Source organism: Anolis sagrei, chromosome 4 (assembly GCF_037176765.1).
Source record: "Anolis sagrei isolate rAnoSag1 chromosome 4, rAnoSag1.mat, whole genome shotgun sequence".
NCBI lineage: Eukaryota > Metazoa > Chordata > Lepidosauria > Squamata > Dactyloidae > Anolis > Anolis sagrei.
Window position 1 is genome coordinate 183,141,363 of NC_090024.1, and position 21,647 is coordinate 183,163,009.

General features: G+C 41.1%; 1 protein-coding gene across 9 annotated transcripts; it reads left to right on the forward strand.

Annotated features, from left to right (window-relative positions):
* The first annotated feature begins 8,030 nt into the window (after positions 1-8,030).
* LOC132773807 (E3 ubiquitin-protein ligase TRIM56-like) lies at positions 8,031-21,281 on the forward strand. 9 transcript variants are annotated; one of them, XM_067467939.1, is made up of 3 exons: positions 8,057-8,119; positions 12,621-12,840; positions 14,738-21,281. In XM_067467939.1, exon 3 carries the CDS (start codon positions 14,864-14,866, stop codon positions 16,895-16,897), a length of 2,034 nt encoding a protein of 677 aa, XP_067324040.1. In that variant the 5' UTR covers positions 8,057-8,119; positions 12,621-12,840; positions 14,738-14,863; the 3' UTR covers positions 16,898-21,281. The 9 variants fall into 9 exon arrangements, with proteins under 9 accessions (XP_060629275.2, XP_060629267.2, XP_067324040.1 ...); XM_060773285.2 differs by having other exon boundaries at positions 14,847-21,281; XM_067467940.1 differs by having other exon boundaries at positions 12,621-12,829.
* The last annotated feature ends 366 nt before the right edge of the window (positions 21,282-21,647 follow it).

Consider the following 21,647-nt stretch of genomic DNA (forward strand, 5'->3'; position numbering starts at 1 on the left):
GCAGAGAGTTCCACTGCTGAATGGCTCTCACAGTCAGGAAGTTCTTCCTCGTGTTCAGATGGAATCTCCTCTCTTGTAGTTTGAAGCCATTGTTCCGCGTCCTAGTCTCCAAGGAAGCAGAAAACAAGCTTGCTCCCTCCTCCCTGTGGCTTCCTCTCACATATTTATACATGGCTATCATATCTCCTCTCAGCCTTCTCTTCTTCAGGCTAAACATGCCCAGTTCCCTAAGCCGCTCCTCATAGGGCTTGTTCTCCAGACCCTTGATCATTTTAGTCGCCCTCCTCTGGACACATTAAAGAAAAACTTTAAGAAGTCTATCAATTTTTCCACTCCATTTCTGGAGGTGACAGCCATGCTTCACTTTTGTATAGTGCATTCATACACATTTACTGGCAAGGAAGAACCCCTGTGTTATTCAGCAAAACCTACTCTCCAATATATCTATTTAACACTATATCTTTCTGGCCAAAAAGTGGGATATAAATCCAACAAGGTTTCCTGGTAATCTGAACCTGGAGAATGTGTTGGAAAAACAAAGATAAAATATAGTATTGTCAACTTCATATTTGGTAGGTTAAATAAAATGACGGGGCTTTTGTGGGGCATACATTGTTTTCAAGTGCTGGAAACAAGCCTTCTGATCTGCCTCAAAGCATTTTTCTTTCCCAATTTGAATCAGCAATTTGTGGGAAAGACTAGGAAAAGAAAATAATTGCTCCAAATTAGGTGTTTACACTTGCAAATTCCAATGCAAAGCAATTAAGACCACTCAATTTACTGTTCATCATGTTGATGTGGCAATTCAAGTCTAATATTTTCCAAGTAGTCTGGATGGGATTTGAGATCAAGAAATGGCAATTTAAATTGCTCAGGGTACAATTAGCATTACTGAACTACAGTATGAGATACATGCCATATAAATTTTAAGAAACTACCTCTAGGCTGATATACAAAAGATAACTGAATAAGTGAATTGGAGTGGCCTCCACACTCATCAGTTTGTTATGGTTTGGTTGTTCTATGAATAAACACACTCCTATGTTTTAAAACCATTGTGGTACTAATGTTGTGTTTCATTTAAGCCTTAAAAATAAAAAAAATGATACTGGTTGCAACGATGTGCTCACTGGTTTATCTGTAGCTAAAAGCAAAAACCAGTTACAACCACTGTTTTACCACATATCTAGAGCATTTCATTCTGCTAATAACTGTTTAAGACTGCAATCAAGGAGAAGGAGTTGAGGACCCCTTCCACCAGCTGTATAAAATCCACATTGAACTGGATTATATGGCAGTGTGAACTCAGATAACCCAGTTCAAAGCAGATATTGTGAATTATGTGCCTTGATATTCTGAGTTATATGGCTGTATGGAAGGGCCCTAGGGTAACTGGAAAATGAGACTCTTGCTCAACACAATACTTCTGACCACTTTCTCCCCATTCCAACATCTTGTTTACGGAGAAATGAAGGTATTCTTAGGAGAAAGAACAGGGGAAATACTTTCTACATTGTAGCATTCCATGTTACTCTTCATGTTTTCTCCCTGTTCATCAGTTCTAAGGTAATGGTAACAGTTTCCCTTTGACATTAAGTCTAGTCATGTCCGACTCTGGGAGGTGGTGCTCACCTCCATTTCTAAGCTGAAGAGCCAGTGTTGTCCATAGATGCCTCCAAGGTCATGTGGCTGGCATGACTGCATGGAGCACCATTACCTTTCCACCGAGGTGGTACCTATTGATCTACTCACATTTGCATGTTTTTGAACTGGCAAGTTGGTAGAAGCTGGGCCTAACAGCAGGAGCTCACTCCGCTCCCCAGATTCGAATCGCCAGACTTTTGGTCAGCAAGTTCTGCAGCTCAGTGGTTTAACCAGCTGCACCACCTGCTCCATTCTATCAGTCCTACTGTTTGATCATTTCCGCTTTTTTTGTTCTGAGAATGGTCACACCTTCACTTCCCCATACTATAAGTAGTAACTTGGAGTAGAAGGAGATGGATAGAAACCAGGGCGGGAAGAACTTGCTAAACATCAATATTATTGTATCAATAATGGGACTTCTATTTCTGCCTGTTAGGATTGCTATTACGAAGAGAAGCTGAATTGTGTTGCTAGTGACCTGCAAATATCACAATAACACTCCTAATCTGTTTTAATTTATTGGGCCCATTCTACACTGTCCTTATCTTCCAGGATCTGATCCCAGATTATCTGCTTCAAACTGGGTTATATGAGTCTTCACTGCCATATAATCAGGGATAAGCAGATAATCTGGAATCAGATCCTGGGTTATAAGGACAGTGTAAAAGGGACCTTGGTCAAATAAAAACTTTTTTACCTTTCTTTCCATCTGCTTGATAATACTCTTGTTTTCAGCTTATCGGGGAAATCATATAATTATTCAGAAAATGAAGTGACCAATTGGTTTAAGTTTTGCCAATTAAGTAATATTACTTGATGTGGACAAAGGATAAAAGAAAATATAGGAAGCTGCCTTACAATATGTCAGACCAGTAAAAGTATAAGGTATAACTTTATTGATAACAAAAAGATCCTGTAATGTAAAGATTTATCACTGAATACTAAAGTTAGGATGGTTTACCATTGTATTCCCAATTTGAATGTATGCTTGTAAACACTGGACAGTGAAGAGAGCTGATAGGAAGAAAATCAACTTATTTGAATTGTTGTGCTTCAGAAGAGTTCTGTGAATACTATAGACTGCTAGTAAGGCAAATAAATGGGTCCTAGAACAAATCAGGACTGAACTCTATCTAGAAGCCAAGATGACTAAGCTGAAGTTGTTGTTGTTTGGCCATATCATGAGAAGGGATGACTCACTGAAAAAGGTAGAAGGCGGGGGGGGGGGGGGGGGAGGAAGACCTTATTCCAGATGGATAGACTCAATCAAATAAACAATCTCGCTGACTCTACAAGATCTGAGTAGGGCTGAGGATAGGGTGACTTGGCAGGTCTCTCGTTCAGAGTGTAGATGATACCCAGACATGCATTGATAGACATTAACTTTGTTTTTAGGCAGGGTGCTAGCATTTTCCCTTCTCAAGAGTGGGACAAAGGGAATGCTTCCAAGGTGTAGGTTACAGACACAGGGCTGGACTTTTTGGAGCGTCAAGATGACACAAGTCCCCCTTCTCATTCTGAGAGAGAAGGAAGATAGTTGCTTATAAGGTGGGACATTATTATCAGAACTTTATCTCAGTTTAGCTAGATCTCTTTTTACAATTGTACTTAAGGTCTTCTTACAGAGTACATGAAACTCAAGCAAAGTGAAGTTGAGAAACAATTAAATATTGGTCTCAAAGCAGATTACCAGAAATACATGTAGTCTTGTAATAAGTATGTAGGGACAGATAAGCTTAATTACTAAAAAAAATCCTTGCTAAACTTCCACAAACACAACTCATTACAATGACCCATTTAGCCTGGTACTGCATATACCTGGCATAATTTCCTTAGCTTTCTAGTCCTGAAGATAATCTTATATACACTGGAGACTTTTTTCGTGCAATGCATATGCCCAAGGATTGAGTTTCCAAAACACACATCTTTAATAAATTTTATTTATTTATTTATTACATTTATATTCCACCGTTCTCACCCCAAAGGGGACTCAGGGCAGAACACAGCATATATATGGCAAACATTCAATGCATGATATCATTAGATGCATACATAAACATTATAAACATTTGTCTCAATATTAAAATAAACTGTTTAGAAAACGTCTTGATCATCTGCGTCTAATTCTAATTGGCCTGGCATCTAACCTCATACTTCCCACTGTCCTACGCTCACTATGAAATCCATAACCCTACCTGTTTTGCTTATAATTTTTACAAAGGGGTCTTTGTAAAAACTGAAAGATGTTGATAGCCTTCATTTTTGTAGGTATAGATGCACATTTGATAATTAGACTTAAGTCCATGAAAGCTTATCCTACCATCTCCTTTCTGTGCCAGTCTCAGCTGTTAATCAGACTGTTCTCCTCCAGGTGTTTCGGACTTCAGCTCCCAGCTATCCCAGACAGGTTACTAGCTGTTAGTGGGAGCTGAAGTCCAAAGCATGTGGAGGAGCACAGTTTGCAAAACTCTGATCCAGACTAAGACGGCTAAGTTTTTGAATTATATTTTAAAGTGGTTCCTAAGTGCTTTTCCTCTGCTTGCCCCACATATGGAAAGTTCTACAGGAAATCAAGGCTGTCTGGAAATCTTGCTTTTGTAAACAATTATTTTGTGCCATTGACTCAGACCCTAAAATAACAGCCACATACATAACTAAACACTTCCAGACAGGGCTTCCTGCCTATTTCTTCACACCATTCAAGGGTAAACGTCTTACATAAGCATTTGAAAAATCGTATACAATATCACTGTGGCAGGGATTTAGTCACTCTTTTTAAAAGATCAAAGAACAAAAACAAGTGCTTGTGCTTTCTCAAAAACAGGTTTTCTGTATATAAAGAAAGGCCTTCTTGGAGATTTAATTTTCAAAATTCGTATGCTGCATGGCTATACATATCCCAGTTATCAACTCCACCTTATAGGTTCAGTAGAGGTAAAATGATTGCAGTGGTTTACAACAAACTGCAATATAATGTTATCATTATCTTTACACCACAGGTAGAATGAAGATAACGTAGCTTTTGCATGTCTGATGGTACAGTGTTATAGAACTTGCTTACTAAAATCAATCTTCTAATATCTTATTCTTCATTAGTAAAATATAGTTTCATAAGTACAAAGACCACTGAGTCATTTTGAGCCATTTCTACAAGTTCTATCCAAAACTTGCTATTTTGTTTTCCTATATAGTACTTTGTTTTCAATCCATAACAAATAAATCTGGGTGATTGCAATGGAATGCAAAGGAGGTTTTTAGAACAGAACAATATAAAACAATTGCAAATAGTAACATGGCTGCTGCACTAAAATAAAACAATTTTCTGGAATTGAATCTAGGCAAGAGATTTTTTTTATATAATCTCTAAGAGTTTAATAAAGTATTGAAAATAATACATGTGAAGCATTGTTGTGCTGGCAAAATTATCACTGTATCCTTTGCATGCATTTTTGCCTTCAAGTTGCCTGTCAACTTATGGCAACTTAATTAATTTCATATTTATTTATTTATTTATTTACTTCAGTTCTATCCTGCTTTTCTCTACCCCAGAGGGGACTCAATGCGGCTTACAAATCCAGCAAAATTCAGTGCCAAACAGGTAAACAATAAACACATCTCATAAAAAAAACAAAAAAACAACCTAAACATAAAAGCAATTAAAACACATATCAATCAATTAAACAGATTTAAACCATATAAAATGCTGAGTCATAATCTCTTGCCTAAATCGTTGTCTAAATCCATAGTCCCTTATTCAAGCTATTAAAATCTCATTCCATAATTTCCTATTCACCAAACGCCTGCGAGAAGAGCCAGGTCCTAAGTTTTTTTCTAAATCATAGGATTTTCTTAAGAGATACTATGGGTTGGCTTTACTAATGCCGTCCTTTTTTATATCACCTGCAACAGCTGGAATTTGCTGGCAGTCATCCATCCAAGAACTAAATACAGCTGAACTTGCTTAGCTTCCAAAATCAGACAGGATCTGGTGCTCTTAGGCATAATTACCCTTTAATTCATCTAACTGCAGTGCAAAGTTGGTTGCATACTCCAAGTCACTTCTGGTGGACCACAGACCACTTACTACAATGTAGCCTGAGCCCTGCCAGATGCACAATGGAGCACCTCCTTATAGCGACACCAGAGGCACTCGAAGTGGCCAGTTTCTGGTCAAAGGAAATTTAGGATTATTGCCCAGTTTTTAACTTTATTTTTGGTTTTTTAAATAAATTATAAATGTATTCTCAATTTGCTTCTGACACAACAAATAAAGCTGCAGTTGTGACTACACTCTATGCCAGGCATGGACAAACTTCGGCCCTCGCGGTGTTTTGGACTTCAACTCCCACAATTCCTAATAGCCTACCAGTGGCGCAGTGGGTTAATCTGCTGAGCTTGTTGACCAAAAGGTCGCAGGTTTGAATCCGGGGAGCGGCATGAGCTTCTGTTGTCAGCTCCAGCTTCTGCCAACCTAGCAATTTGAAAACATGCACATGTGAGTAGATCAATAGGTACCACTCCAGCGGAAAGGTAACAGCGCTCCATGCAGTCATGCCAGCCACATGACCTTGGAGGTGTCTACGGACAACGCCGGCTCTTCGGCTTAAAAATGGACATGAGCATCAACCCCCAGAGTCGGGCCCGACTGGACTTAATGTCAGGGGACAAACTTTACCTTTACTACCTGCTGTTAGGAATTGTGGGAGTTAAAGTCCAAAACATTTGGAGGGCCAAAGTTTGCTCATGCCTGTTTGATGCTAACTAATGAGTAGAGCAGGGGTCCTCAAACTTTTTAAACAGAGGGCCAGGTCACAGTCCCTCAAACTGTTGGAGGGCCGGATTATGATTTGAAAAATAAAAAACATGAATGAATTCCTATGCACGATGTACATATCTTATTTGTAGTGCAAAAAACACTTTAAAACAATACAATAATTAAAATGAAGAACAATTTTAACAAAGATAAACTTATTAGTATTTCAATGGGAAGTGTGCCCCAGCTTTTTGGAGAATGAGATAGGATTGTTATTGTTGTGTGTTTTCAAGTCGTTTCAGACTTAAGTCGACCCTGAGCGAGGGCCAGGTAAATGGCCTTGGAGAGCTGTATCCAGCCCCTGTGCCTTAGTTTGAGGACCCCTGCAGTAGAGAATATCCTTAAGGCAGGGGTCCTTAAACTAAGGCCCAAGGGCCAAATACGGCCCTCCAAGGTCATTTACCCAGCCCTTGCTCAGGATCAACTTAAGTCTGAAATGACTTGAAAGCACACAACAACAACAATCCTATCTTCATCAGGTTAAACCCCTGTGCCGGCAGGACTGAAGACCAACAGGTTGCAGGTTCGAATCCGGGGAGAGGCGGATGAGCTCCCTCTATCAACTCCAGCTCCTCATGCGGGGACATGAGAGAAGCCTCCCACAAGGATGATAAAAACATCAAATCATCCAGGCGTCCCCTGGGCAGCATCCTTGCAGATGGCCAATTCTCTCACACCAGAAGCGACTTGCTGTTTCTCAAGTCACTCCTGACATGACAAAAAAAAAATCAGCCTAAAGCAGGCCCACACTTCCCATTGAAATACTAGTAAGTTTATATTTGTTAAAATTGTTCTTTATTTTAATTATCGTATTGTTTTTATGTGCAGTGTGCATAGGAATTCATTCATGGTTTTTTTTTTCAAATTATAATCCGGTTTTCCAACAGTTTGAGGGACTGTGACCTGACCCTCTGTTTAAAAAGTTTGAGGACTTTAACTTTTAGGGCTCAGTGCCATGGATTGTGGGAGTTGTAGTCCTGCAAGAACTTTAGGGTTCCTTGCCAAATTGGAGATGCCATGATCTTACAGCAGGCCTGGGCAAAGTTGGGCCCTCCAGGTGTTTTGGACTCCAACTCCCACCATTCCTAACAGCCGCTTCGGCTGAGGGGCCAAAGGAAAGGGCCTGAGGCTGTTAGGAATGGTGGGAGTTGGAGTCCAAAACACCTGGAGGGCCCAACTTTGCCCAGGCCTGCTGTAAGATCATGGCATCTCCAATTTGGCAAGGAACCCTAAAGTTCTTGCAGGACTACAACTCCCACAATCCATGGCACTGAGCCCTAAATCCAAGATCATGGCATCTCCAATTTGGCAAGGAACCCTAAAGTTCTTGCAGGACTACAACTCCCACAATCCATGGCACTGAGCCTGAAGCGGCTGAGGGGCCAAAGGAAAGGGCCTGAGGCTGTTAGGAATGGTGGGAGTTGGAGTCCAAAACACCTGGAGGGCCCAACTTTGCCCAGGCCTGCCTGACAGTATTGAGCAAAGCCAGCTTTCCAGCTGAGAGGCCTCTCCACGCGACACGAGGGAGCCAAGCCCCGCCCAACTCCTGGCTGATTCGATCGCCCGTCTCCAAGGCTGAGCGGCTTCCGGAAATGACGTCACGAGGCGGAAGCCGCGAGCCGGGAGGGAGAGGCCGCTTCGGAGGAGACATTTCCCCGTCCGGTAGGCACCAGTGGAAGATGTGGAGGGAAGGGGCGAGGCTGGGTGGAGCGAAAGCAACGGTATCTTCTGGTAGAGGAGACTTTTCTCTCTCTCTCCGACGCTTCGTCTTGCCTCTTCCTGGCCTTGCCACTCTTATAAAGAGCCACCAAGCTGTAATTCCCAGGTATTCAGCCAAGCTTGGCCTGGAGGTATCTGCATTGTGGAATGAATGTAGTTTGACACCACTTGGGCTCAGTGCCTTGGTGTCGTGGGGGTTATAGTTTGGTGAGGCGCCATCCCTCTTTGGCAGAGAAGGTTCCAGACCCTGTGAAACTACAACTCCCACGATCCCTTCGCATTGAAGTCGTGGCAGCATTAATTCTGCGGTGGAGATGCAACCGAAGAGCCCTGTCACGCCGCAGTATTATATGCCATTCTGTTTTAACTGCCATGGCAACAAAGTGAGGAGGAGGCTCATTGAGGCATCTCAGCCATATTTGTTTATTTATTTACAGCAGGGGCCCTCAAACCTTTTAAACAGAGGGCCAAGTCACAATCCTTCAAACTGTTGGAGGGCAAGATTATGATTTGGAAAAAAAAGAATGAATTCCTATGCACACTGCACATATCTTATTTGTAGTGGGGAAAAAACATTTAAAAATACAATAATTAAAATGAAGAACAATTTTAATAAAGATAAACTTATTAGTGTTTCAGTGGGAAGTGTGGGCCTGCTTTTGACTGATGACTGATGAACATGGCGTCCCCTTTCATAGCAAGGATTCATACCTGCCACCACGTATTTTTTTATAGAACCCCACTAGCAAAACTTTAGTAATAGGATGCCAGGCTCAGGTTCATAAATGAGCAAAGGTAACAGAAGCTGATTCAAAAACCCATCTTACAGTTGCTACCAGCTCTGCTGAGTTAACAGTGCTGGCAGTCAGCAATGAGACATGCTGCTTGTAGTGCTGAGATAGGTCGGCAGGATTACTGTTGTTATTTATTATTTACTAGCCATCCCCTGCCACGCGTTGCTGTGGCCACATGGGGGTTCTGTGTGAGAGGTTTGGCCCAATTCTATTGTTGGTGGGGTTCTATCGTTGTAGGTGAACTACAAATCCCAACAACTACAACTCCCAAATGTCAAGATTCTATTTCCCCCAAACTCCACCAGTGTTCACATTTGAGCATATTGAGTATTCGTGTAGAGTTTGGTCCAGATCCATCATTGTTTGAGTCCACAGCGATCTCTGGATGTAGGTGAACTACAACTCCAAAACCAAAGGACACTGCCCACCAAATCCTTCCAGTATTTTCTGTTGGTCATGGGAGAATTGTGTGCCAAGTTTGGTTCAATTCTATTGTTGGTGGGGTTCAGAATGCGCTTTGATTGTAGGTGAACTATAAATCCCAGCAACTGCAAGTCCCAAATGACAAAATCAAATTTTTTTTAGTGAAGGACATGCATTGGGTTGTTAGGTGTCTTGTGTCCAAATTTGATGTCAATTCGTCCAGTGGTTTTTGAGTTCTGTTAATCCCACAAATGAACATTACATTTTTATTTATATAGATTTAAAATGCTGGGACACAAATTCACATGCAATACATAAACATTAAAAAAAAATATCAAAATATTAAAATACACCATTTAAACCGTCCTAGTCATTTGCGTCAAATCTAATTGGCCTGGTCATTTTTCCTATTGCTGCTTTATTGCCTGTTGTTGAGTGCCGCTTTATTGATCTGTTGTTGTTGTTGTTGTTGTGTGCTTTCAAGTCGTTTCAGACTTAGGTTGTCCCTGAGCGAGGGCCGGGTAAATGACCTTGGAGGGCCATATCCGACCCTTGGGCCTTAGTTTGAGGACCCCTGATTTACAGTATTTTTATTCTGACCTTATCACCCCGCAGGGGACTCAGAGCGGATTACAATCCACATATACATAGCAAACATTCAATGCCATTTAGACCTACATCATATATAGACAGACACAGAGGCATTTAACATTTATTTATTTATTATTTGTTTACTGTATTTGTATACCGCCTTTCTCAGCCCACAGGCGACTCAAGGCGGTTTACAGGGCAAAATTCAGTGTCCACAATACCAGAAATAGAATTAAAAACATTAACATATAATAAATACCATAAGAAAATCAATAAAACATACATCCATAGTGTCTCCTTGTTAAAAACATTGTCCGGTCCCATCGTTTAGTCATTCCGTTTTCCTATGTCAGTTACTCTGCATTTGCAAACACTTGCTCAAAAAGCCAAATCTTGGACTTTTTTCTTGAATGTTAAAAGGGAGGGGGCCGATCTGATTTCCCTAGGGAGGACATTCCATAGCCAAGGGGCCACCATCGAGAAGACCCTGCCTCTCATCCCCACCAAACATACTTGTGATGAAGGCGGTAACGAGAGCAGGGTCTCCCCAGACTATTTTGAGGTCCTAGATGGTTAATTCCATCTTTTCCAGCTTCATGGGGGTATGCTTGATCACAGCACAGGGGGAACTGCTGCTTCACCGTCCACTTGTGACACCGAGTCCTTTGATGGAGTACTTTCTCATTCTTCTGGATGCTGTTGGAAGGGTTTTTATGGCATCATAAATGAGTTAAATTAGCCTTCCCACATAAAGCAGTACCTAAATTTCCTACTTGACAGATGCAACTCTCTTTCGGGCTGCATAGGTCAACAGCAAGCTGGACTACCAATAGTCGGGAGCTTACTCCGAACTGGGCTGGCTTTGAACTTATGACTTCTCAGTCAGTAGTGATTTAATGCAGCTGGATACTAACTAGCTGCGCCACACCCACATAGAGCTCCTGGGCTTCACTAAACCTACAAATCTCAAGATTTCACAGAACGTTGTCATGGCAATGAAATTGGATGCAGAGCTTTCCAAACTCATATTGTGTGTCAGCTGCAGAGTGTGCCATACAAGCTTAAGGAGAAACATCTAAGTCTATATGAAATTAGCAATCAATTATATATTGTTTAAAATATAGATGAAAATTTTTCATGAAATACGTTGCGTCTCCTCACATTTTGTTGTTACAATTTCTGTTTGTGACCTTATCTCTTGTATGGGGTTGGTTTAACCTCCAGTTTGCTAGTAAAACTGAATTACCGTGTCGCAAAATAATAGTAGTAATAATAATAATACTTTATTTCTAGACCACCGTTTCTCCCCGAAGGGACTCAGGGCAGTTTACACACAAAAAAGGCAAACATTCAATGCCTCAGATGAGTTATAAAAAAAGAATACATGGTAAAGCACAGTAATAACAGTGGACTTACAACGAAGAATTAATAATCGAAATAATAGATAAAACAGAGCTATCCAATAAGACATAATAAACTAAAACATAAGTAAATATTGCAACATATATCATAAAAGCAATTAAGATACAGTTACATTAAAAATGGCTAGTTCTGGTGTTCATTTAAGATGTATCGTGGCAGCCATATAATACAAGTGGGATTAGCCATCATTCCAATGGGTTAAAGTCTCCCAGTCCTCCTCTCCGTATGCTAAAGTGCATAGATGCATTTCCAGAAGCTTCTTAAAGGAGAGGAGGGTAGGGGCTGTTTTATTTCTTTCAGGAGGGAGTTCCAGAGACGGAGAGAAGGTCCCCTCTCTCATTCTCACCAACCGAGCTTGTGATGGGGGTCGGACTGAGAAGGAGGGCCTCCTCCATTGGCCGCAGTGCATGGGATGGTCTGTATAGGGAGATGCAATTTGACAAATAGATTGGGCCTGATGATTGTCTGAAAGGGTGCAACCAACATGAAATCTTTGGGAAGCTCTGTTTTACAAAGTGATGTGACAGGCCCCTATGATCAGCAGTGCAGGATCTTAAGACCTCATATAGTTAGTCCCCAATGTCATTAAGCATCATGTGTTAAATACTGACCACAGTTATGCATGCTTTTTTCATTCAAACATACACATATTTGTTGTATGTCTCACTTACAGATCATTTTTTCCTTTTGGGAAATTAAGGCAGAAATCCAAGATCAGCTCTATTCCCAGGTGAAAGGAAATGATAGTGCTTTGTCAGTTACACAGGATAAGGGATATTCAATCAAGCCAACTTGTTTCCATCCAGAATCTGGCTCTGGAGTGAAGAGTCTTTGGAGGCCAGTGTCACTGTGATGCCCATCTGCACTGTAAAACCGATATTGTTTGACACTACTGTAGCTGCCATGGCTAAGTCTTGCGGATTCTGGGAGTTGTAGTTTTACAAGTGCCTTGTCTGCCAAAGATTCACCAAATTACAACTTTCAGGCTTCCATAGTATTGAGCCATGGCTGTTGAAGTGTTGCCAAACTGCATTCCTTCTGTTGTGTAGATGCAGTCTGGGAGAGAAAGAGGAAGATAACTATTTGGCTACATAGATAGTTTGGGATTATATATATATATATATATATATATATATATATATTGCAAGCTGCTGCAGCAAATCAAAGGAAACATTTATTTATTTCATGTTTATTCCACTTTTCTCCTGATATAGGGACTCAAGGAGGCTAACAATAAATATATAACTAACCAAATCTTGGAAATTGTAACACCCTGCTGCTCTGCTAAGTGACCTTGGATTTTGCACGCATCCCATTCCTCCTGGTTGGAGCTGAGCGCCTGCAAAACTGAAGAATTTTCTGTCTTGTCTCCTGTCTGGACCCATGAACATTGGAAACTCATGGTTTTAAAAACCATCAGATAGTGAGTGTGAGGTTTGTAAACTTGTGTGTTTGTTTGTTTCTTAGTGTAGTTTCTCTGTGCATGTCTATGTGGGTTGTGTTTCATTTGTGTGTTTGTCTTCTGATTTAGTTTTGTAGCTTGCTGTAGTATGTATGTGGTTGCATAGTTTTAGCACTTTTTGTATTATTCATTTTATACCATGTTATCACTTAAATAAAAATCACTTAAAATTGAAAATTGGGAGACTTGGGATCTGGGCCTGAGATCAGGTAACCCTAGCATCCAAAGAGCCACAAGTGGTCCTCCCTCATTTTAATGATAATGTCAGTGCAAGAGGAAGGGAGGCTGAGCTGGGTTGGGATTCTGCTGTAGAGCAGGCCTTCTTACATTTTTCCATTTCTGTCTGAGAATACGTAATCCTAGGTATTTCAAATAGGTATACAAATCAAACATTGAAAATAAATCAGCATTTGCAAGGCTTGCTAAACAGGCTGATTTTCCTTTTTGTAGTGTATAGCTGAAGCATTTTTACAGAGGTCACGTAAATGCTGCACATTGTTGCTAACAAATTTGGATAAATGCATGGTGTTCAGAAACCTTTTACAGTTGCCAATTTTTTAGGACCCCAACATTGAACTAAGGGGACTTTATTTAGGGTCGGGATCTGCAGTTTAAGAAGCAGTGATGTAGAGGAACTTTCAGCCCTTTCCTGCACAGCCAGGCCTGTAGCCGGGGGGGGGGGGGGGGGGGACGGGGGACGGGACTGTTAGGGCTTCAACCCCCCCCCCCCCCCGAAAATTTTCAGGTTAAAAAAACCCTGGTTTACTCATGAATTTTAACTGGTTAACCAAATCCCCATGCTAAGTCTATGAGATGCAAAAAATTAAGAGTCCCTCCAGGACTGCAAGCACTTATCTCAAGCAAGTACTGTCATTACTTGCAGCAATCGCCTATGTAGCGAAGCAACCAAGTTGGGGGGGGGGGGGTGTTGAATGCTCTCATTAAGGTAAGGAGGCCAGACTTGGTGGAGGTGGTTGACGGGGGCGGAGCTGCAGGCTATTGAAGGCTGCTCTGCCCCCTGCTGTGTTCTTTGCTTCAGTGTGAGGTAGGAGGCAGTTTTCAACACCCCCCCCCCCCCCCCCCCCCGTAATTTTCAAACGCCTCAGGTAATTTTCAAACCCCTCAGGAAGGCAGGGGGAGGTAAAAACCAGCAAAAATAGGGAAAATGATTTTCCTCCTTCAGCTCCCCCCCCCCCCCTTAAAATGGACTATCCTTCTCTGTTTAGCACCCCCTTGTGGCCTCTTCCTGGTTAATGGAACAGTATCAATTGTAGGAAATGTGTAATACATGAGAACACCATCTTTCCTTGCCTCACAGTATCCAAATGTGAATTTATTTCCTATTTGCTACAGCACTAATCCAGGGATCCTATACATATCTACTGAGATTTAAGCCCAGTGGGATTTACTCCTTGGTAAATATGTGTAGCATTATACCCTAATGTTGCTAATTTCTGTCCACTTTCAGAACTTGGTAAATATTCTTCTCTATTTTCATTTATTTTTGTTTGCTTTCTTGTTTTTCTGTTGTTCCCCAAAACCCCAGTCGTGTTTGCTGGGGATTTGGGGGGTCATCCTTTTAAAAACTGGCTTTGCATAAATCTCTTGTCCCTCCTAATTCCCTCATCATGGTTCTTTATTTACAGAGTTATATCTGTGAAAGAGAGTCAGTGTAGAGTAGTGCTCTGAGCATTGGATTATTCATTGTTTGGTCATTAAAGCTCACTAGATAACCTTGGGTGAGCCACACATTGTTAGCCCAAAAAATACTTAGTTAGGTTCACCCTAGAGTCACCGTAAGTTAGAAAAGACTTGAAAGCCCATAACAACAACATACATTTTCTAAACTAAGCTTTATTTCCTTTTCAGCGGCAAGGTACGCAGCTAGCTAGATTGAGCAATAGAACTGTTGACTCCTTGGATTATTTGATGTGAGACCCAACTGAGCCATGCTGACTGTGTCTTGTTCTGATTGTAGCTTTGCCAGAAAGCAGTATGGCAACTCCAAACTCCACATCGTTACAAGATTTGATTCGGGAAGACTTCTTGACTTGCAAAATCTGCTATGACCTGTATGTGGTGCCCAAGATCCTGCCTTGCCTGCATAGCTATTGCCTTGGGTGCCTTGATCCCCTGGTGGAGAATGGGATTGTGCAGTGTCCTGAGTGCCGCCTGCAGATAGATGTCCCAGGAGGTGCTGCAAGCCTGAAGACCAACTTCTTCATCAATGGTCTCTTGGAGCTCTTTCAGATGAAATGCAACAAGGACCTCAAGTGCACAATCTGCTCAAATGTTCAGAAAGTAATGGCTGCCACCTCCCGCTGCTTGGATTGCAAGGATTTTTTGTGCCAGATGTGTTCCCAGGGTCATTGCTGCTCCCGCCTTACTTTGCACCATAAGGTGGTAAACCTGGAAGAATTCCTCGCTGGGAATTATGACAGTGAGGTGAGATTCTTACAAGAGTTGTACTGCCAGAGCCACCCGCAGGAGGCACTCCACTTCTTCTGTGACACCTGCAGCGTTCCCATCTGCCGGGATTGTCGCATGCTGGACCATTTCCAGCACAAAGCAGTTTCCATGGCCAGTGCTGTGCAGCGAGAACGGCCCTCAGTGGAGGAGCTGATTAGGAACCTGCAGGAAACCATTACTTCCATCTCTCAGCAAGAAAAGGCTTTGGAGGAAGCGATGCACAAACTGAAGGCAGAAGGGGAATGCATCAAAGATCAAATATGCAGATACGTGGAAGATATCACTACTTATATCTTTGCCCAGAAGGAATCTGCTTTGGCAAAACTGAACGGCTTTCTAACTAGACAGATGGAACAGTTTTGTCTTTCACAGAAGGAGTTGCAACTCCAGAAGGACAAAGCAACGAGTACTCAGGAGTTTTCTCAGCGAATTCTCTGTGTTGGAAAGGACTATGAGATACTCTATTTGGAAGGGTTGATCAGGAGTAGGGTTGAGGAGCTTCAGGCCTACAGACCGCAACAACTCCAGAGCCAGACCCCGGAACTGTCAATTGCTTGGGATGAGCCCCAGCAACTTTATAAAGCCCCTCTTTTTAGTTTTGTGTTTCCTGGGGAACCATCCAGGGAAGATGAACCACATTTGGAGCCAGGCAATGAGTCATTCACTTCTCTTGGTGATGAGAGTGGGGAGATTACAGCATCCCTTTCAGATTCTGATGAAAATTCCTCAAGTGTGTCTGATTCCTCCACAGAAAGCTCCTCCTCTTACACTGATGGTCAATCAAAGGCAGAATATAATTATAGCTTTGAAGGGGATCCATCCTACACCAAAGAAAAGCCTAACATTACAGGTATTGCTGCTGTGCCACACACTGGCCAAATTCTCCTTTTGGATCAGGCAAATGATGAGATCAAGCAGTATAGCTCTTATGGTCAGTTCCAAGGAGTGATTCCTTTGCCCTCTTCTAATTCTGCTTTCTGTGGCATCTCTGTATGTGGTGAGAGCCTGGCCTGTTCCTCAGAGTCTCATCTTTTTTTCCTCACGCTTGATGGCCTTTTCCTACGTAAATTGCAGATGAGAGGCTCCGAATCCTCCTATGCCTTGGCCTCCTACCAGGACTCTTATGTGGCTGTTAGTGAGGGAACTCTCTGTTCCATTTCTTTGTACAGCCCATCTGGCTGGTGTGTTGGCAGAGTTCAGCCAAACAATTATCACGGGGGGAAGTTTCTGTTCATTGCTGTAAATAGTTGGGAGGAATTTGTTGTCTCAGACTTCATCAAAAAGCAGATTGTGATCATGCAGAAATCTGGCTTGGTTCTGAATGTTCTGAAGCCCTCGACTTCGCTGCTGACCAAGCCATTCAGTGTTTGTGTTGATGAAGACCGGGACATTTTTGTCGTCGATCAGTTCAAGGTCATACAGTTCTCTCCGGGTGATGAGACTGGGAAAGTGGTGGTGAATGATCACAGTATGGTACAAAGACCTAGAGTCCTGGTCATCAGTAATGACAACCTCATTTTAGTGAGGGAAGATGGAATTACTGATGTCTATTACCTATAGGTTGTTATCAGAAAGTGAATTAAGTGCTGGAACAAGTGCACACTTAACCCTCTTGATGACAAAATACATTTGGAAGGGCCTATTCAGGTGTGTTTGGTGGACACTGGAGTGGGCCTTAGTTTTTTTCTAGTGTGAGAAGTCCCGTCCTGGATCAGAATAAGAGAAAATAGCTCCTACAATCAGATCAAATACAGACTACTGAAACCTTTTAATGTGCCTGATAATGTTAGTGCCTAACCTTAGAACAGAGGTGTCAAACCTGTGGTTCTCCAGATGTTTGGGACTCCCAACTCCCAGAGCTCCTAGCCAGCTTGTCCAGTGGTCTGGAATTCTGGCAGCTGTAGTCCAAAACACCTGAAGGGCCACAAATTTGACACCACTGCCTTAGAATATTGGCAGCAAAGCAACATCTTCAGTGGACTTTCAACCGTGCATTCACAGAACATTTCTGATCTCATCTTTGTTTAGGCCTCTGGTGTCTGCTGCTTGAATTCTTATATTGAATTAAGAGCCCAGCCTCTTAAGGAGAAGTGGACTACATATTCTTTCAAATTTACATTCCCAGTTTCTCTGTCAATGGTGGTGACGGCAGAAGCTGAAAATGTTGGGTAGGATAAAAACTGATCTTGTCTTTATTTTCCCCTACATGTGTAAATTCCAAGCATTGGAGTTGGTGTTGTGGAAATCTTAGTGCTGGCTTGGTGTTTACAGAAACTGCATACTTATGTTCCATGTCCTCTGCCTGCAGTGATGATCCAAGGAAAACTGGCTTACTAAAGCTGTTTGGTTTTAATGTGGGATGTGATGGAACTTCATGATGTCCAATGGCGGGGAAATGTGTGCTGACATTAGTTTTCCTTGAACTTCCTGCATTCTAGGCATTTTGGTTTTTTGAAATTAGGATGTACATTTTCACACATGCAAATCTCACCACAAGGAGTAATGCCTTTGCATAGCCTTCTGAGTGTACATATAAATGCAACATTTCTGCAGTTCTATCAATTTCTGTTGCTTATATATTTCCAACTTAGCAGCTATTCTGATTTTGAAGTTGACTCTTCATAGGAATCTACTAAAGAGCTGAGACTACTTATGATGATTTCTGTACTTGGAAATAAGAGACTTAGAATCTTATTTGGGATGGTACACAAATATATAAGAGGGGCTATATGTATTTCCAGCCAATGCTTACATTACAATCTTTTTGCAGCTCATTATGGTAGAAAACTAGCTGTTTGATGTGCCTAGGGTTTGCACTTGCATGCCTCAAAATATCTTTACAACTTTTCTTAAAAGACATGCATGAATTTGAAGAGCTGAATATTATTTTTATCAGCTGTACATTTTCTAAGGGACCTTTAGTTCTGTTTCTTCATCAGAATTCATACATTCCTCATCTCTCCTTTATTCCTTATTTCGGTTTTCTGCTTCTGTATTGTTCTTTTTTTTCTCCCCTCTTTTTTCATTAAATGTCAGAATGTTTAATGAGTGCTGAAGGGTTCAAGAATGGAGAAATAAATGCCCCCTGTGCGTCGCTTCATTGCACTCTATTTCTTATCAGTCTTAATATTTTTTACTAGTATGTGCATTTGATAATATAATAAATCGGAATTAATAGTTACTTTGTGGTACTTCTCCTCATCTCAAACTCTGCTTTACCAGCAATATTTTGTACATATTTCTTTCTAATAGAATGAGGATGCCTTTCTAGTCAATACCTGGCATTGGTGTCAGTTCACTTGTGTGTATTTGTTGTTTGGGTTTAAAAACAGATTTTATGGAAACAGACATAAGCCACAAAAAACACATCTGAAGTCCAGTACAATGAGTTCTCTCTAGTTGATGTTTCCTGACCAAATAGGAACTTTCCTGCTGGCATGATGAAATTATAATAGAGTATCTTTCAAAAAAACAACATGAGAGGAAGGAGGAGAGAGAAACCAGCATTTTCATTTGTATGATTGGTAGACTTATACCCAGATTCATAAAATTTAATGGTATTGGCTTTTCAGTTCATTTCTTCATTGGTATCATAGTCTAAACACCTGCTTAAACATCAAGAAATTGATAGGGTGTTTACGTTTTTCGAATTAGGTGCAATTTCTAATTATGCTGCCAAACATGATCAATTCTTTATGAGAAAGATGCTCATTTACAGTATAGAAAATTAATACCATTCCCTACTCTGCTGATAAACAAATCAGAGTTTAGCTGTAATGTAGGAAATCTTTCCTTGTTAGTATGCCTCTAATTCATTTTGGCCACTTTGTCTGGCTAGACACAATATTATGTATAAGTGCCTGCTTATGAACAGTAAAACAGACTTTGCTGTATTTTGGTTTAATCTTGTGTATAAATTTAGCCACTAGAGAGCAGTCTTTCTAGTGTGGGGAAAACGACATGTTTGACTGTTTGGGCTGATTTTATAAGATCAAGAATAGAAAAGTGTTTGGAGCCTTGATCCTCAAGGAAAGCATGTGAGTTTAATACAGTTTCATAATTCATGGGTATTTCCTGGTTTATGGGAGAACAGGTGAGCATTTTGGTAAGGAAGAGCCCTGAAAAGTGCAGCAATTTGGGTTGGAGATAAGATTGAGAAAAACCTGCCAATATATGCTTCACTAAAGTTTCCCAATGAAATCTTTATATTGTGGCACAAGAGTACAATAATTAATCAACCACATCTCCTAATCTGGGCCTTAAATCAGTTTGGCAAATAAGTAGCTGCTTCCCATGTTGGTAACAAATGAAGGAACAAAGAAAAACAATTTTTGGATTTTATTTCACACTCTTTGTACACACAAATGAATTAAAAGGAGATTTAAAAGGATGAGAAGACTTGTCAACAATCTTTTCCTTATAATTAGCATATGGAGGCTGCCAGAGATACTTGAAAGTGAAGCGTAGGTATAGGTAACCTGCCTGGTGCATTGTAGTGCAGCCGAGAATGAAGGGGATTGGGCAAGATTTACAGGTGCTAAGACTCCCTCTGGGTCTCTGCCAGAATAGGATTAGACATGCCTCATTCCCCAGCTTCCTCATGCTTTGTTTTTTTAAAAAGGTTGACAGAAACTGCATTAGAAACGGAAGTAACATATGGATGAATCTGTGCCTAGTCTTTAATCTGCACAATTTGGAGTTTCTTTAATCAGAATTGTAGATTTCATTTTAGCAAATTCAGCCATGCCTATGTGTGCTTTCGTTTATTTTAAGAGAAAACAATAAACAGCATCAACCTCTGTTGTATGATCCTGGGAAACTATTCCCTGCTTCTCTTCTTAAATCTTTCAGTAACTCCTCCCCTATTATGTCAGCTGTGGGAAACACTGCTTCTTTCACTACTTACTTGCATCAAATCCAAGGCAGAAGCAAATAATTCTTATCTTGGTCACGAAACATAGAACCAGTCCTGGTGAAAGCCATGAATTGGCTCAAATGGAATACTAGCCAAAGGCACACTGGGATAGGAGACTCAAAAATCAGAATTAGGCACCCTTCTCACAGGATGAGTAACACCTATTGATTTTTGTTATAGATACAAAAAAAGAAGAGAAAGGGGGAGGGTCTATGCAATTTTTCGGACAGGATCCTGATGAGGAATTGATATCACCTAAACATGACTGGCATACTATTGGTGAATTATTGTGAAATACGTTGGGCATAGGCAAATTACTTTTGGTCATTGTTGAGTCCAGAATTTTCTGCCAACTGCACAATAATCAAAAATCCCTCCTAAACTCAGCTGCAGCCCTGCAAACACAGCCATTTCTTAGTCAGTAGAGACCAACAGAGAAGCAGAGAGCTGTGTGCCTTGTTAGAAAAAGGGCATTTGCATCAATGGGATGTCCACCTGAAGGAACTGCAGAGCTCCTTGGGGGTGCCTGTGAACTGTGTATCCCGCTGCAGGAAAACAGTTGGATGCTTGTTTGTTGCCACCCATTTACCCTCTACTGACTAGGAAATTGATATGGATCGGTGAACTCCAGCTGAAAAAAGGTGAGTGGGTGGGAGTTAATGGGAGTCAGTTGTAGCTATATCTCGTGATGCAGGACTGTGGCCCATATGTCTAAAATTGGCTATCCATCAGTGAGCACAGGATTTTGCGGCTTTTACCAATAAGTATTTTACAGATTCCAACTTCAAGCAATTTTTGGACATATTGTCACCAACTATTGTGTGTTTATTTCCCAGCTTTTGAGGTACATTTAATAATTAGAAATGGATGGACATGGTAAACATACTGGCCTCAATACTTTGGACCACAATGCTTATCTCTTACCCTTGGTTATGTTGTCTGTAGCTTTTAGGGGTAGAATCCTTAAGTATTTAACAAACTCGGCCATGCCTATATGTGTTTTCGTTTATTATAAAGGAAAACTGCAAACATAGTCTCCGTCTCTGATTGATGCAAAAATCCCTTTTCCCCATCTGCTCTCAAAGTAACCTTATTCTGGGTTTAAGGCAAGGCAGTTTCTAATATACTTAGCCAATCATGATTATTTATATCTCATAGCGGTCTCATGCATGGCGAATAGATTTTATATCCTGTAAGGTAGCCTTTCTCCTGTACAACGGCTTTCATTCATACACAGTGGTCATACACAGATTGATATTTCAACTGAACATGTATATGACTTCTCTTCAACTAAAATATGCTGTAGATTTGGTTTTATGCCATGTACCCAGGGGCTTTTAGATCAAGATGCCTCACTCTTCCCTACTGAGCCTCTTTTCAAATGCCAGTAATTAA